At 46.4% G+C, this 18,322-nt stretch overlaps 1 protein-coding gene across 1 annotated transcript in view; it reads left to right on the top strand.

The window, feature by feature from the left end:
* Positions 1-18,322, top strand: part of VPS33B (VPS33B late endosome and lysosome associated) — a 121,728-nt gene that overhangs the window by 67,080 nt on the left and 36,326 nt on the right. Inside the window, exons 11-14 of the mRNA XM_069766166.1 lie at positions 3,887-3,964; positions 11,229-11,302; positions 13,759-13,845; positions 16,386-16,476. Of these exons, the coding sequence (XP_069622267.1) occupies positions 3,887-3,964; positions 11,229-11,302; positions 13,759-13,845; positions 16,386-16,476 (330 nt within the window). The remainder of the gene's footprint in view (positions 1-3,886; positions 3,965-11,228; positions 11,303-13,758; positions 13,846-16,385; positions 16,477-18,322) is intronic.

The following is an 18,322-nucleotide window of genomic DNA, read 5'->3' as shown; positions in this document are numbered from 1 at the left end:
TTAACCCCTTCAGATGGATTTACATCGTGGGGTCTTACAGATCTTCGGAAGGTATGTATATTGTTGGTTTATTATTTTTACTTTGTTACAGAGCGAGGGTCTTCAGGTGGATTGAGCGTAGAATAAATTATTACAACAACCTTTGTTTTTATTTCATTAAAATACTTTTTAATTATGTGTTTGTGTTTTTGTTAACTCTTTCATACAATTGGATTAATAATAGATAGGTGTCATAATTGACGCCTCTCCATTATTAATTTGGCTTAATGTCACCTTAAAATAGCAAGGTGACATTAACCCTTCATTACCCCATATCCCACCGCTACACGGGAATGGGAAGAGAGTGGCCAAGTGCCAGAATAGGCGCATCTTCCAGATGTGCCTTTTCTGGGGTGGCTGGGGGCAGATGTTTTTAGCCGGGGGGGCCAATAACCGTGGACCCTCTCCAGGCTATTAATATCTGCCCTCAGTCACTGGCTTTACTACTCTGGCGGAGAAAATTGCGCGGGAGCCCACGCCAATTTTTTCCGCCATTTAACCCTTTATTTTAATAGAACGGCCAAATTTTGCATATACACACTACTAACATTAGTAGTGTGGAATATGCAAAAAAAATGATGATATGAGATGGTTTACTGTATGTAAACCATGTCTCATATCATGTCGGGTTTAGGAAGGAGATAGCTTTAAAGCCGGTAATTCAATTACCGGCTTTTGCTATCTCGCGCTGTATGAAATATTAAAATATATATATATATATATATATATATATATATATATATATATATAAAATATATATATATATATATATATATATATATACAGTATATATGTTTTTGTTGTTTTTTTTACACATGGATCCCTTGTATAGCCGTATATCGGTTTTGCAAGCCTGCGAGAAAAACACGCAGTACGGATGCCATACGGATTACATACGGAGGATGCCATGCGCAAAAAACGCTGAAACACCCTGCCTACGGAGGAGCTACGGACCACTATTTTGGGGACTTTTCAGCGTATTACGGCCGTAATATACGGACCGTATTGTCTTACGCTGAGTGTGACTCCAGCCTTAAAGGGACCATGTTAGCCCACCCTGGCATTTTTAACTAAAAGAGCCAACTTGTGCAGCACTAATGCTGCATTCTGTCAAGGTGGCTTTTTTATTTGGTGTCCCTTCCAACGCTGCAATATTTGTTTTTTTATTTTGCCCGCCATACCTGTAGTCTGTCCGGGGGCATGTCTCTTCCCCCGGGCACAAACGCCTCCCAGCCATCACTTGGCCCCGTCGGGCGCCGCCTCCTGTGCCTTCAGTAACGTCCCCGGCGCCTTCGCTGTAAGTTCCCATCGTGTGATGTGAGTCGAAGGGCTGCGCAAACTGCACATGCCACGAAAAAGGAACTTACAGTGCAGGCGCCGGGATGTCAATGAAGGCACAGGAGGCGGCGCACGGAGGGGTCGAGTGATGGCTGGGAGGCGTTTGTGTCCGGGGGGAAAAGACATGCCCCCTGGACAGAATACAGGTATGGCGGGCAAATAATAAAAACCCGAATATTTCAGCGTTGGAAGGGACCCCAGAATGCAGCAATTACTGCTGCGCAAGGTGGCTCTTTTAGATAAAAACGCCGGGGTGGGGTGACAGGTTCCCTTTAAACAACAGAATATAACTTCAAGTAAATCAAGCTTCTGTGAAATCAAACTGTCCACTTAGGAAGCAACACTGTTTGACAATCAATTTCACATGCTGTTTTGCAAATGGAACAGACAACAAATGGAAATTATTGGCAATTATCAAGACACATTCAATAAAGGAGTGGTTCTGCAGGTGGGGACCACAGACCACATCTCAGTACCAATGCTTTCTGGCTGATGTTTTGGTCACTTCTGAATGTTGGTTGTGCTGAAAGCGGTAGCATACGACGGACTTTACAACCCACACAAGTGGCTCAGGTATTGCAGCTCATCCAGGATGGCACATCACTGCGAGCTGTGGCAAGAAGGTTTGCTGTGTCTATCGTCATAGTGTCCAGAGGCTGGAGGCGCTACCAGGAGACAGACCAGTACACCAGGAGACGTGGAGGGGGCCGTATGAGGGCAACAACCCAGCAGCAGGACCGCTACCTCAGCCTTTGTGCAACGAGGAACAGGAGGAGCACTTCCAGAGCCCTGCAAAATGACCTGCAGCAGGCCACAAATGTGCATACGTCTGCACAAACGGTTAGAAACCGACTCCATCAGGATGGTCTGAGTCCCCGATGTCCACAGATGGGGGTTGTGCTCACAGCCCAAAATTGGCAAATTCGCCACTGGCGCCCTGTGCTCTTCACAGATGAAAGCGGGTTCACACTGAGCCCATGTGACAGACGTAACAGAGTCTGGAGACACCGTGGAGAACGATCTGCTGCCTGAAACATCCTTCAGCATGACCGGTTTGGCAGTGGGTCAGTAATGGTGTGGGGTGGCATTTCTTTGGAGGGCCGCACAGCCCTCCATGTGCTCGCCAGAGGTAGCCTGACTTCCATTAGGTACCGAGATGAGATCCTCAGACCCCCTGTGAGACCATATGCTGGTGATGCTGGTTCAGTTGGCCCTGGGTTCCTCCTAATGCAGGACAATGCCAGACCTCAAGTGGCTGGAGTGTGTCAGCAGTTCCTGCAAGATGAAGGCATTAAAGCTATGGACTGGCCCGCCTGTTCCCCAGACCTTAATCCGATTGAACACATCTGGGACATCATGTCTCGCACCATCTACCAGCATCACATTGCACCACAGACTGTCCAGGAGTTGGCAGATTCTTTAGTCCAGGTCTGGGAGGAGATCCCTCAGGAGACCATCCGCCGCCTCATCAGGAGCATGCCCAGGCGTTGTAGGGAGGTCATACAGGCACGTGGAGGCCACACACACTACTGAGCATCATTTCCTTGTCTTGAGGCATTTCCACTGAAATTAGATAAGCCTGTAACTTCATTTTCCACTCTGATTTTGAGCATCATTCTAACTCCAGACCAGACCTCCATGGGTTATTAGGTGTGATTTACATTGATAATTTTTAGGTTTTATTCTCAACACTTTCCACTATGTAATGAATAAAGATTTACAACTGGAATATTTCATTCAGTGATATCTGGGATGTGGGATTTTAGTGTTACCTTCATTTTTTGAGCAGTGTATTTTAAATCTGCTGAAAAAGTATAGTAGGTTGTGCTGAAAGGGTCTTAAAATACACTAGGCCAATACCCATCAGCGTATCTTTTTTTATTGTTCACTGTATGAAAATCAATCTGCTTCTTTTTTTCTGTAAAACAGTTTTTTAAAAATGTGCCTTTACAGTGGGCATATGTTGGAAGTATGTTGCAGTACAGCTCTCAAAAATTTCTACAATGGAATAAATAAAACGTGAACGGATTCTAAGAGGTTTGGATGCTTTAGGCTATGTTCACACGTTGTGTTTTTTGGTGTGTTTTTGTCAGGGTACATTTGTCTCTTGTGCATGCTGATAAAGTTTAGTGCATGCAAAAAATCTGATTCTACTTCATCAGGTTATGACACCAAAAATGCAGCAAAAACTGATACCTGCATTTTTTGCAGCATTTTTTCAGTATTTTTTCACCACCCATTGCTTTTCAATGGGTGAAAAACGCCGAAAGAAGTGACTTGCTCCATTCTACAAAAAACAAGGTTTGGCACAAAATACTGAGGACAAACAAAAACCAAGCTGTGTGCATAATATTTCTGAAATCTCATCGACTTTGCTGAAAAAAGGTAACATATGACCATAGTCTTTCATTGGCATTTTGGATCTCCCAGCATCAAGTAACCTTCATGATTTTCAGATCTGAGAATGATCAGTGTGAAGTCCTGCCAATGTGTTGTCTTGCTCTTGCAGATGTGGACTACATCACTGCCCTGTGTTCTCAGGTCGTCTATGAAGGACTGGTTGATGATATTTTTCGCATTAAATGTGGTAAGATAAATTTGATTACAAAGATATATGTACACAACATAATTACATGTATTTATATGTTATACAGTGACACCTAGGCATCCGCATAACCATTCAATGTAAATGGTAATCTATGAAAGTGAAGACAAACATTATCTTCAGTCCTGCTCATCTGATGAACCTATTTCTTTCTTTCCTCCTTTCCTTCCCTTCTTCTATTTCTTTCGTGCTATCTTTCTTTTCTCCTTCGCCTCATTGGGGGACACAGGACTGTGGGTGTATGCTGCTACCACTAGGAAGGAAGGAAGTGAGAGAAAGACAAATACAGAAATAAATAGAGAAGAAAAAGATAAAGGAAGGAAAGAAATATAGATTGAAATAGAGGAAAGAAAGAGAAAAGAAGGAATAAGAAAGAAAAATATAGAAAAAGCATGAAAGAAAGCAAAAATGCAAAAAAGAGAAAGAAAGACAGAAAAAACAGAAACAGAAATAAAGAGAGAAGAAAAGAAAATAGAAAGAAAAGGATAGGAAAGAAATATAGACAAACAGAAAGAGGATGGAATGAAAGAAAAAAGAAAAAGAAAATAAAGAGAAAAAGAATGAAACTCAAAGAAAAAGAGGGTCAGAAAGAAAAATATAGAAAGAAAACAGGGATTTTTGTGTACTCACCGTAAAATCCTTTTCTCCAAGCCACTCATTGGGGGACACAGGACCGTGGGTGTATGCTGTTGCCACTAGGAGGCTGACACTAAGTTAATACAAAGAAAGTTAGCTCCTCCCCTGCAGTATACACCCTCCTGCTGTCTCCCAGAGAACCAGTCAATGTTTAGAGTCCATATGAGGCACACGGGTCTGCTATTCAGACCAAAGACTCTTTTTGTATTTTCACCGTTAATTTTTAATTCTTAAGATTTTTTACCTGGACGAAGGGGCGACGGATCCTTTAAAGGCTCCGATCTCCCCGAACCAACAACAGGCGAGCACGTGGAGTGTCGCCTCCACGTATCCTCTCCTGCAACGTGGGATGCCATGCCTGGACTGATTTTTGGGGGGCGACGGGTCCCTTAAAGGGCACCGATCTCCCCGCACCATCAACAGACGAGCACATGGAGTGTAGATCCTCTTCTGCAGCCATACCTAATGCCAGACAACTAGCCCTTGTCCAACAGGATTAAACCCCTTAGATGCACAGAGGCACCCTCCGTTTTTGGTGTCTGTGCAGCCCCCACTGCTCCACCATTGTCTAGCGGATGAAGCAAGGAAGTGGACGGTTCCTCTCCATCTCCCTATGAAAGGGAGAGTGGATTGAGGGTTTTTAATCTTATCCCTGCACCGTCAAAAATAAAAAATCACCAGTGACAGCAGCTGCACAACAGAGGTACCTGCACTACAGCAAAGGTACCTGCAGCATCAGGACATCTCCAGCCTCTCCGGGTAAGCGCTGAGAAGGGGGGCTCTGAGTAGTCCGGGCACAGGCAGCAGACTTTTCCTGGCAGAGGGGACGTTTTTCTGGCCTGGGTAAAAATTTACTCTTTGGCCTTGTACAGGCCGAAGCTCCACCCCCCGCTATGATGCATTTCGGTGGCTTTGCCCACTTTTCTGGTGCTTCTCGTTCTGAACGAGAGTTGCCCATGAGATCTCGGCCATCTTCCTACACCCTGTCACAAGCTGGCAGGGCATCCTGATGCTCAGGAGGCCTCCTGCTTGCTCGGATAGCGACGCGGAGTGTGATTTCTCGTGGCTGGGACACAGCACCTGGGTAAAGAACGCTGCCATTAGGTCTCCCTCTCTCCGTTTCAGTATCCTATCCTCTGTGAGAAGCCCGATTAAGGGGACACATAGGAGTACATCATGTCCCAGCCTCAGGCACCTAAAAAGTCCCATAAGACTCTTAGTCTTTTTCACTTCATGTAACTCCAGCCAGTCTGCGTTTCCAAAAGCTCAGAGTTCGCTGCTCTGCAAAGCCTGTGACCCCAAATGCACTCAGGAGCCCCCCACTGACACTGAGCTCAGTGTCCTTATTCACTTGAGTGGGTCTTTCTCGCAATCTATGACTTCTCTGGCCAAAGCACTTGAATCTTTCAATGTTTTTTTCTGGGGATCATGACTTTTTTACGTCTAACGCAGACGGGACCCTCCCCTACATGGGAACAGTCGGCTAGCAGGGGCCACACACAATCTAGAAACGTACAAGTGTCCAGGAAATGGATACGTAGTATGTTTCCCATACAATCGCGTAACATAGCGTCTACGAGCTCCGTTTCTCGTTCTCCCTCTCTAGACGTTGGTAGTGAACTTGATGAATCGAACGTCTCCTTAGATCTGGATTCGCCAGACTTTGAGGATGGTTGATTCTCTGATTGAGGCCGTCAAACAAACGCTGAAGGTTGATGAAGACTCCGGCTCTGTTCCGGATCACACTGTGTGCTTTAAAAAAAGCTAAGTGTCCTTAGAACATTCGCCATTCACCCGGAGTTTCAGGATATAGTTATTCGGCACAGGGAGCTACTGGATAAGCGCTTTACAGGACAAAAACTCTTGAGGCGAAGTACCCTTTCTCAGCTGATCTGAGAAAAAAATTGGGCTGTCTCTCCTGTAGTAGACCTGCCAGTCTCTCGCCTGGCATCCAAAACCTTTCTATCCCTGCCGGACGAATCATCTATTAAAAATCCCACAGACCGCCTCAGGTATCCTTCCTTCGCTGCAGCGTGGGTAGCTGAAGCAATGGTTTTGTGGTTGGAAACCTTAGCTAATTCAATTCAGAGCACTAATCTTCCTCCGAAGGCAGCGCAGCTGGCTAGCCAAATTTCTCAGGCAGGATATTACCTGGTACACGCGTCTTTGGATGCAGCCAACGGTGCGGCTCTATCGAGGCAAATGCCATCATAATCAGAAGATCTTTGTGGCTCAGAGAATGGAAGTCGGATTCTGTGTCAAAAAAGTCTCTGACATCTCTTCCTTGCCAGAGTGGATCAGCTTATCTCGGATGCTACAGGAGGAAAGAGCAAATTTCTTCCCCAGCAGAGGCTTAGGTGTCCTTTTTGGCGTCAACAACAAATCTGTTTCCGATCCTTTCGCGCCAATCAGGGTTGGTCCACCACCATTACCTCTTCAGGATCAGAACAAAGGACACCAGGAATCCTTTAGGTCCAATTAGCGATGGAAGGGCCGGCCCAAACAGTCTGGATCTAAGGGATCTATGTCCCACAGATTTTCTGCCAGATGACTCATGGGGTTATCCGGTCGACACTAGCAGGGTAGGCGGTCACCAACTTCTGTTTCACGAGGTCTGGCTCTCTGTCTTTCACGACGAATGGTTGAGACCTGGTGTCTTCCGGATACAAAACCGATTTTTCTTTTGCGTCCCCGGTTCATTTCTTTCCTTCCTGACTTCCAGCATCAAGGGCAAGGGCAAAGACTTTCCCGAGCCATAGACTGTTTGCGCCACAATGGCGTCATTGTCCTGGTTCTGAAAAACGAAAGGTTCGAGGGATTCTACTCCAACCTATTCGTTGTCCCAAAAAAGGATGGAAAAGTGAGAACGATACTAGACCTCAAACTTCTAAGCAAATTTGTCAAGGTCCGTCATTTCCGCATGGAGTGTCTGCGTTCGGTCATCACCTCAATAGAAAAAGGGAAGTTTCTAGCATCCATCGATATTCCAGATGCTTACCTGCACATCCAGATTCCCCTCCACCAAAAGTTCCTGCGTTTCGCCATTCATAAACCGCATTTTCAGTTCACGGCCTTGCTCTTCTGTCTTGCTATCCCTCCCAGGGTCTTCACAAAGTTCATGGTGGCTGTCATGTCCATCCTGCACTCTCGGGGCGTGGTTGTACTACCCTATCTAGACGACCTCCTGCTCAAGGGGCTGTCTTTCAATGACTGCGTGGAGTCCGTTCATATCACTTGCGATACTCTTTCTCGTCTGGGTTGGCTGATTAAACTTAGCAAAGTCTTCCCCCGTTCCAGTTCAACAGATATCCTTTTTAGGCATGACCCTGGACACCTCTCGAGGGTTGGTGATTCTCCCTCAAGACAAGGTCCTAGCCCTTCACCAAGGAGCCTGCGCACTTTCTCAGTCATCTCTTCATTCCATCCGCTTTGCAATGAGGGTACTGGGCAAAATGGTGGCAGCAATGGAAGTGGTTCCTTTCGCACAGATGCACCTCCGTCCCCTACAGCATGCTCTTCTAGCGGCTTGGGACAGGAAACTGTTCTCCCTCGACTGCCGATGCCGCCTATCCCTGTGGATCAGGCAGACTCTCAGATGGTGGACATTGAGTTCTTCCCTCAACCTGGGAAAGTCCTTTCTCCTGATTCAATGGCTAGTGGTGACTACCGATGCCAGTCTTCTGGGCTGGGGAGCAGTTTTTCATCACCACACCGCTCAGGGCCGTTGGTCATCTCAGGAATCGAAACTTCCAATCAATGTCTTGGAAATCCGAGCGATATGGCTTGCGCTACTGCGGTTTCATTATCTCCTAGCAGGTCAACCAATCCGAATTCAATTGGACAACGCCACAACTGTGGCATACATTAAGCATCAAGGGGGTACCCGCAGCAGAGCGGCCATGTGCGAGGTATCTCGCATTCTTCAGTGGGCAGAGAGGAACCACTTGGTAATCTCCGCAGTACACATACCAGGCGTAGAAAACTGGGTGACAGACTTCCTCAGCCGAAAGGGTCTCGCTTCGAGGGAGTGGGAACTTCATCCGGATGTTTTCCAACAGATCTGTCTTCGTTGGGGGACCGCGGATGTGGATCTGATGGCGTCCAGACTGAACACCAAGGTTTCCAGGTTCATAGCTCGGTTTCGAGATCCAAGAGCCATAGGAGTGGATGCTCTGTTTCTTTCTTGGCGATAGATCCGTCTTTCGTACATTTTTTTCTCTGCTGCCGCTTCTTCCAAGAGTCATCAGAAAGATCAAGGCGGAAGGGGTTCCAGTGATCCTGGTCGCTCCAGATTGGCCATGCCGGGCATGGTTCGCAGAGTTGGTGCGTCTCGTCGCCATCGTACCCTTGCGACTGCCAGATCATCCAGATCTGCTCTCTTAGGGGACGATTTACCACCAGAGCTCAGCGACCCAGGCTGGCTTTTCACAACAGTTCGCGTCCACAGTGGTCAGTGCTCGTAAGCCTGCGTCGGTACGCATTTATCACGTACCTGGAAGACATTTTTTGCTTGGTGTAAAGCTCGTGGACGTCTCCTCCTCGCCTTCTCTATTCCCACCACTAGAATTCCTACAGATCTGTCTGGACTCAGGCCTGGCGCTCAGCTCGCTCAAGGGTCAGATATCTGCCTTACCGCTCTTATTCCAACGTAGGATTGTGACAAAACCTCAGGTGAAGATGTTCATGCAGGGGGTTACACATGTGCTTCCCCCCTATCGCAGGCCTTTAGACCCTTGGGACCTAAGCTTGGACTTCGGAGTCTTAATGGAAGTTCCCTTTGAACCGCTTCAGGACATTTCGCTCACCTTTCTGTCCTGAAAAGTTGCTTTTCTCGTGGCAATCGCATCAATCAGGCTGGTTTCGAAGCTGGCTGCTCTGTCCTGTCAGGCGCCTTTCCTTATTTTCCATCCCCATCCTTTTTGCCCAAAGTTATCTCATCCTTCCGCCTTAATGAGGACATTGTTTTTCCTTCATTTTGTCCGACTCCAGTCCACAGGGTGGAAAGGGCTCTCCATACTCTGGATGTTGGCAGAGCTCTGAGATGGTATGTCTCGAGGGCGGCATCCTCCCGAAGGTCGGATTCTTTGTTCGTGCTTCCTGAGGGGCACAGGAAGGGTCTAACCTCTTCAAAGGCCACTATAGCTAGGTGGATTTGTTCCACCATTCAGGAGTCCTACCTCATCAGAGGTAAGCCTATCCCAGCAGGGATCAGAGCGCACTCCACTCGGTCAGTGGGTGCTTCCTGGGCCATTCGGCATCAGGCGTCAGCAGAGCAGGTCTGCAAAGCCGTGACTTGGTCCAGCCTACATACTTTCTAAAAGCACTATAATTTTCGTACCCAAGCTTCGGCTGATGCGGGGCTGGGCAGAAGCATTCTGCAGGCTGCGGTGGCGCACATCTAGGCAGTTGTTACATGAAGCCTGATGTTTTCTGTTGTGTTCCCACCCAGGGACTGCTTTGGGACGTCCCACGGTCCTATGTCCACCAATGAGGCGATGGAGATGGAGGGATTTTTGGTACTCACCGTAAAATCCTTTTCTTTGAGCCACTCATTGGGGGACACAGCGCCCACCCTGTTAACCTAATGGCTGGTTTTTCATTAGTTTGACATATTGTACTTTTATATGTTGTTAATGTTCTCCTACTGCTTTTTCACTGAACTGGTTCTCTAGGAGCCATCAGGAAGGTGTATACTGCAGAGGAGGAGCTAACTTTGTTTGTATTAACTTAGTGTCAGCCTCCTAGTGGCAACAGCATACACGCACGGTCCTGTGTCCCCCAATGAGTGGCTTGGAGAAAAGGATTTTACGGTGAGTACACAAAAATCCCTGTTTTCTTTCTATATTTTTCTTTCTGACCCTCTTTTTCTTTGAGTTTCATTCTTTTTCTCTTTATTTTCTTTTTCTTTTTTCTTTCATTCCATCCTCTTTCTGTTTGTCTATATTTCTTTCCTATCCTTTTCTTTCTATTTTCTTTTCTTCTCTCTTTATTTCTGTTTCTGTTTTTTCTGTCTTTCTTTCTCTTTTTTGCATTTTTGCTTTCTTTCATGCTTTTTCTATATTTTTCTTTCTTATTCCTTCTTTTCTCTTTCTTTCCTCTATTTCAATCTATATTTCTTTCCTTCCTTTATCTTTTTCTTCTCTATTTATTTCTGTATTTGTCTTTCTCTCACTTCCTTCCTTCCTTCCTTCCTTCCCTCCCTGAAACTGTGGCAGTGGAGACAGAGTAGCTCAGCCGTTCTCGGCTTCCTTCCTTCCTTCCTTCCTTCCTTCCCTCCTTCCCTCCCTCCCTCCCTCCCTCCCTGAAACTGTGGCAGTGGAGACAGAGTAGCTCAGCCGTTCTGGGCTGCCTGCTTAGTTCTGCCTCCGGAATCTGGATGGAGTTGTTACAGTCTCAGTCATAAAGACCAAGAAGGGAAAAGCACTTTTAATTTTGCTGATCCCAAATATTTGACTTTTTACTACATTTCTAACTGTGCATTTGGACAAACCTTATTAAACATATCAGTAAAAGGAAAGCACATGATCGATATGGCCGTTGTAAAACAAACTTGTATCAAGCCGATTGCGTATCTTTATTGTCCTCTTTATATTATCTTCTTATGTTTCAGGAAGCGTGGAGTTTGGGCCTGAGGTCACCTCATCCGATAAAAGTGTGAAAATTCTGCTGAACGCTCAGGATAAGGTAGCACTATAGTTAAAGAAATTCCTCTTTATGACAACACCAGTTACCCAGGATTTCTCCTTCGCCTCATTGGGGGACACAGACTGTGGGTGTATGCTGCTGCCACTAGGAGGCTGACACTAAGTGATACAAAGAAAGTTAGCTCCTCCCCTGCAGTATACACCCCCCTGCTGGCTCTCAGCTAACCAGTTCTTGCTTAGTGTCTGTAGGAGGCACATGGGTCTGGTTCAGACCCCAACGTTTTTATTTTATTTTTAACTTTTCTGTAAATTTTTATTTTTTAATTAACAGAGTGAAGGGGGCGACAGATCCTTTCAAGATTCCGATCTCCCCCGAATCATCAACAGGCGAGAATGCGGAGTGTACCTCCCTGTACCCTCTCCTGTGACGTGGGAAGCCATGCCTGAGCTCACTTCTGGGGCGACGGTTCCTTCGAGTCCCGATCTCCCCACACCAGCAACGGGCGAGTACATGCAGTGTCGCCTCCATGTATCCTCTCCTGGAGCCAGGCCTAATGCTGGACAACTGGCCCTGTCCACCCAGGAACTCTATGGATGTACAGAGGCCCCTCTCTATGGCGTCCGAGCAGCCCCCACTGTCCCACCACTGTGAAAGAGGATGGCACAAGGAGGCGGACGGTTTCTCTCCACCTCCCTAACAAAGGGATGATGGATTGAGGTTTATCCTTGCACCGTCCACGCTGCACAGAACAGCGCTGAAACCTACATCCGCAGCGGCTCCATGCCGGGACGCGCACCGATGGTGAGTGGATCCATCTGCAGCGGGATATCCACATGCTGACAGGGTCTCAGCCACTTCCCTGTGGCCCACCTCCTTGAGGTAACACTCCAGCCGGCTGCAAAAATTTAGCCCCCTGCTTTGGCCGATGTGTAGGCCGCATCCCGGAAGCTGCGCCCGCACTATGGCGCGCTAAGGCGCCTCCGCCCACTTTTCTGGCGCTTCTCGCCTGGCAACAACGCCCCTCACCTCTACTGCTAGTGTCGCCCGCTGGCTGCAGAAATTTAGGCCCTGGCTTGGGCCTATTCACGGAAGTCTCGAGGGCCCACATCGTGTCCGTGGCTCCGCCTCCCCAAATTGGCGCTTCTCGCTCTCTGCGAGATTTTATCAACTCTGCAACTCCTGGTGGCCATCTTGGTCCACCCGGCCGCCTCACACAGGGGCAACATTTTTTTGCATTAAAGGGGCACATCGACTCTACATCAGTACCCTAAAGCCACCCAACCAGTATTCCCTGGTCTTAAAGGCGCACGAACAGTTTTCCCTGGTCTTAAAGGCACACAACCAGTATTCCCTGGTCTTAAAGGCGCACGACCAGTATTCCCTGGTCTTAAAGGCACACGACCAGTATTCCCTGGTCTTAAAGGTGCACGACCAGTATTCCCTGGTCTTTAAAGGCGCATGACCAGTATTCCCTGGTCTTAAAGGCGCATGACCAGTATTCCCAGGTCTTAAAGGCGCATGACCAGTATTCCCTGGTCTTAGATCTATCATTCGATGATCTCGGCAGTACATATCCCTGGAGTAGAACACTGGGCGGCAGACATATTCAGCCGTCAGGGTTTCTCCTCAAGTGAGTGGGAACTTCACCGGAAGTCTTCCATCAGATCTGCCTTCACTGGAGTATTCCAGATGTAGGTCGGATGGCTTCCAAACTGAACGCCAATGTACTCGAGTTCATGGTTCGGCCTCGAGATCCAAGAGCCATCGCAGTGCATGCTCTGTTCTTCCATGGTACCAATTTCCATAACCCCTCTTCCACTACTTCCGAGATCTTTTTGGAAGCAGGAAGGGCCCCAGTGATCCAAGGAGATCCGCACTGACCATGTCAGGATTTCTTGTTTGCGGTACTAGTATTTTTCCATCTTATTGTAACAAAACTGCAAATATGGACTTCCTCGCAGGGAGTCTTCACCTGTGGTTCTTCCCTATCGCATACCGTTAGATCTTTGGAATCTTAATGGTCCTGGGGGTCTTACAGTAGACTCCTTTTTTTGATCCGGACAGACTTTACTATCAGGGAAGGTCACTCCCTTTTTTCTCTGCGATCTTGTCATCCTGATCAGTCTTCAGTGAACATCCAGCTCGACTGAGTGAGCGTGTGTTTCAATGGGGAAACGTGAGACATTAGATGCAAGACACCACAGTGGCAATCACATACTGTGAAAACAGAGAATTGGGCATGTTGAAATCTAGCGTGCTTCATCATTTAGTCCCGCAACATCTGCATTTGGGAAAGAGTCAGTAAACGTCCATAGACATTAGATGATTTGTGGACCATGAAGAACATTACAAATATATAGTAATTTTTCTCGTAGGTAACAGAGAACAATTAAAGCTCTTCATGACATCAAAGCTCCATGCACCATACACCTTTCACATGTATACAATGTATAGAAAATCCCTTATAATGACATATATGTTTCTCTTATACCTAGGTATTTGGGGAAATTCGGAATGAGCATTTTTCCAACGTATTTAGCTTCCTGAGTCAGAAAGCCCGCAACTTGCAAACCCAATATGATGTAAGTCAATTGTATGGATTCATATGTCCTTAAAAACTCTCACTGGTTATTCACCAGTTTTGATAAATGCATATTTTTCTCCTTACATTTTTATAGATGTGTAATTTATGCTGAAAAGACTAATATAAGTCTACTAGATGGTGGCCCCATTCTAACGCATCGGGTATTCTAGAATATGTATGTAGTTTATTTATGAAGTTTTCAGAATAATGCAATTTATAGACAGGATTCGGCCGGCCGGGCGTGACCAATTAGCGAAGCGGGGTTCAAATTCCGCACCAATTCGTGGGCGGACTGCAACTGTCGCTGATTGTTCGCGGCCGGGCGTGACCAATCAGTGAAGCCAGGGCCGGCTCCAGGTTTTTGAGGGCCCCGGGCAAAAGAGTCACAGTGGGCCCCCCTCTTTTAACATTTACCACGATTCATGATGCACAGATACAGCAGAGAAATATAACACAGTCAAGTAGCGTATAGCACAGCCACGTAGTATATTGCCCAGCCACGTAGTATATTGCCCAGCCACGTAGTATATTGCCCAGCCACGTAGTATATAGCACAGCCACATAGTATATAGCACAGCCACATAGTATACAGCACAGAGACGTAGTATACAACACAGAGACGTATATAACACAGGCCACGTAGTATATAGCACAGGCCACGTAGTATAGAGCTCAGCGAGGTAGTATATTGCCCAGCCACGTAGTATATAGGACAGCCCACATAGTATATAGCACAGAGATGTAGTATATAACACAGCCCAGGCAGTATCTAACACAGCCCATGTAGTATATAGCAATGTGGGCACCATATTTCTGTTAAAGAAAGAATTAAAATAAAAAATAGTTATATACTCACCCTCTGTCGGCCCCCCGGATCCAGCCGAGGTGTTTACCGATGCTCCTCGCGACGTTCCGGTCCCAAGAGTGCATTGCGGTCTCACGAGATGATGACATAGCGGTCTCGCGAGACCGCTACGTCATCATCTCGCGAGACCGCAATGCATGGACCGCTCACCGGAGCGTCGCAAGGAGCGGGAAAGGCCTTGGCTGGATCCGGGGGGACGATGGAGGTTGAGTATATAATGATTTTTTTTTTTTTTTTAATTTTTAACATTAGATCTTTTTACTATTGATGCTGCATAAGCAGCATCGATAGTAAAAAGTTGGTCACACAGGGTTAATAGCAGCGTTAATGGAGTGCATTACACCGCAGCATAACGCGGTCCGTTAACGCTGCTAATAACTCTGTGTGAGCGCTGACTGGAGGGGATTATGGAGCGGCACTGATTGCGGGGTGTAAGGAGCGGCCATTTTGCCGCCGGACTGTGCCCGTCGCTGATTGGTCGTTGCTGCGGGATTTAAATCCCGAGCCAATATCGCTGATTGCTCGCGCCGGCTGGGCGCGAGCAATCAGCGAAGCGGGATTTAAATCCCGCACCAATGTCGCTGATTGGTCGGGCCGGCTGCCCACGACCAATCAGCGAAGCGTGATTAAAATCCAGCGGCAATGTTGCTGATTGGTCGCGGCAGCCGGAGCATTGCGAGCTGCAGGAAAAGCTGGTGCGGAGGCGACGGAAGGTGAGAATATCACAATTTTTAATTTTTTTTAATTATTTTTAATGTTATATCTTTCTACTATTGATGCTGCTTAGGCAGCATCAATAGTAAAAAGTTTGTCACATAGGGTTAATAGTAGCGCTAACACACTGAGTTACACCGCGTTAACGGACTGCTACAATGCTGTGTGGGTGGTGGGTGCTGACTGGGAGGGGGAGTATAGATGGGGTACTGAGTGCAGGGGAGTAGGGAGCGGCCATTTTGCGGCCGGACCATGCCCGTCGCTCCCAAGAGTGCATTGCGGTCTCGCGAGATGATGACGTAGCGGTCTCGCGAGACCGCTACGTCATCATCTCGTGAGACCGCAATGCATGGACCTGAGCGTCGCAAGGAGCGGGAAAGGCCTGGGCTGGATCCGGAAGATGAGTATATAATGATTTTTTATTTATTTTTTATTATTTTTAACATTAGATCTTTTTACTATTGATGCGTAGGCAGCATCAATAGTAAAAAGTTGGTCACACAGGGTTAATAGCTGCGTTAACGGAGTGCGTTACACCTCGGCATAACGCGGTCCGTTAACGATGCCATTAACCCTGTGTGAGCGCTGACTGGAGGGGAGTATGGAGCGGGCACTGACTGCGGGGAGTAAGGAGCGGCCATTTTGCCGCCGGACTGTGCCCGTCGCTGATTGATCGTGGCTGTTTTGCCGTGACCAATCAGTGACTTGGGATTTCCGTGACACAGACCGAAGTGACCCTTAGACAATTATATAGTAGATTGTTCTGTCCATTAGGTATGATACATAAGGGGACTCAGTACAGACATTATCTGGTTTATCCCCATGGATGTGTTATTGTAGCTGGATGAATGGTGATTTTTTTATTCTGTCACTAGATGGTAGAAACATTGAAATATCTAGTTTAGCATGATTGGACGAAGAGGATCCAGTCTGTAAATTATTAATGCTTTCTATTTCAGAAACGTAGAGGAATGGATATCAAACAAATGAAAACGTTTGTTGCTGAGGAACTGAAAGGGTTAAAGCAAGAGCATCGAATGCTGAGTTTACGTATGGGCCGACCAATTTTTTTTACAGATCATACCTAATGTTTATATAAAATATATTTTGTGTTTATGATAAATGCTAAAGTAGTTCACAGTCCTGTACCTGGAACATGCAGTCTCTTTGGAGCAGCATTTGCTGTACTCATGGCCTAAGTAGCCACATATGAATACAAGGCCTTCCCATGGTAATCTATTAGATCCGATAGAACAGTTATGTGATTCCTGTAGGTCTAGGCATGCCTTAATTGCCAATATATAGGACATATACAGAATTATATGTCAGTCTTAGAGGAGTGCTCGGAGTGGTCAGTACACAGTGAGCGGCAGCTGTAAGCACTCCCCGGATCTTTGAGTGGCAGCTCACTCTGCAGAGCTTCTGTGCAGAACCGGCTGTCAATCAAAGTGCCAGAGCGTGCCACTCATGGTGGACTGAGTGGTGACCATAGGCGCTCCACTATGACTGAAAGCCAGTGGCTCCCGGGACAAATAGAGCTCATGTTCTCCCAATATTTGCGCTTTCAGTAAGGTGGTCAGACATTAGTGTGACGCCAATGTAGATTAACCCCATATCTGCAGGTTAATAGCGTTTTGGGACCTGGCAGGTTTCCTTTTGAAACGTACCATCACTTAAAAAAAAAGATATTTCTGTAGGATTCTGCAGTATAATCATTTTTTTTTTATAATCGATGTATTAGTCGTCATTGCTTTCATTCTGCAGCCGAAACAGTTGCAGTCTATGTTGCCGGCTGCACTAAACTAAGCAGCGCTCAGGTCATTGCTTTTAGCTCCTGTCTTCAGTATAGGAAGGAGCTCTCCATAACGGTCACTGCTGCTCTGATAGTATCAGGACGCTGCCTAGTGTAAAGCAGTCCACAGCACAGACTTCTGGTGCTGACAGGTAACAGCAAAAAACCTCTAATGGAGTGATTTAGAAAAACCATTACACCTCCTGGTCTTGCACTAGGATTGTTTTTCTATTGAGTGGAGCTTCTCTATGATACTTAGCTTGTGCAGATCCTATATTACAGCCTTTATTTAGCCCAGAGCTGAATTGTTAATGTTGTCCATTTTAGTTCTTATTCCGGTGATTTGTATTCTGTGATGTGTAGTCTATCCATCAATCACTTCATAGTAGCCTGATGTAGGAAAAATTAACAGCCTTACACGTATCATATGCTTGGTTTTAAAAATCATAGCTCGCAATTCTGTCGGAGAAAACTTTTTTTTTTTTTTTTTGTCCTCTGTCTAGCAGTGAAGTATAAGACAAGTGTCTAGATCAGGAAGAAAAATAGAAGTTGAGTGAATAGAGCATGAGTAGGTGAATCTTTGCGATTAAAAGTTTGTAAAGAATTTACGGCAGTAAGTCATACCGAACACCGATGTATATTACACTGCATGTCTAGTTACAGTGGGAAATCCATCACAGGAGACACTGAGGTTGCTGTATATACATCACACAGGAGACACTGAGGTTGCTGTATATACATCACACAGGAGACACTGAGGTTGCTGTATATACATCACAAAGGAGACACTGAGGTTGCTGTATATACATCACACAGGAGACACTGAGATTGCTGTATATACATCACACAGGAGACACTGAGGTTGCTGTATATACATCACACAGGCGACACTGAGGTTGCTGTATATACATCACACAGGAGACACTGAGGTTGCTGTATATACATCACACAGGAGACACTGAGGTTGCTGTATATACATCACACAGGAGACACTGAGGTTGCTGTATATACATCACACAGGAGACACTGAGGTTGCTGTATATACATCACACAGGAGACACTGAGGTTGCTGTATATACATCACACAGGAGACACCAAGACTTT

This window comes from Ranitomeya imitator, chromosome 4 (genome assembly GCF_032444005.1).
Source record: "Ranitomeya imitator isolate aRanImi1 chromosome 4, aRanImi1.pri, whole genome shotgun sequence".
Lineage (NCBI taxonomy): Eukaryota > Metazoa > Chordata > Amphibia > Anura > Dendrobatidae > Ranitomeya > Ranitomeya imitator.
The sequence above is the reverse complement of the archived record's forward strand: the minus strand, read 5'-3'. Positions and strand labels throughout refer to the sequence as shown.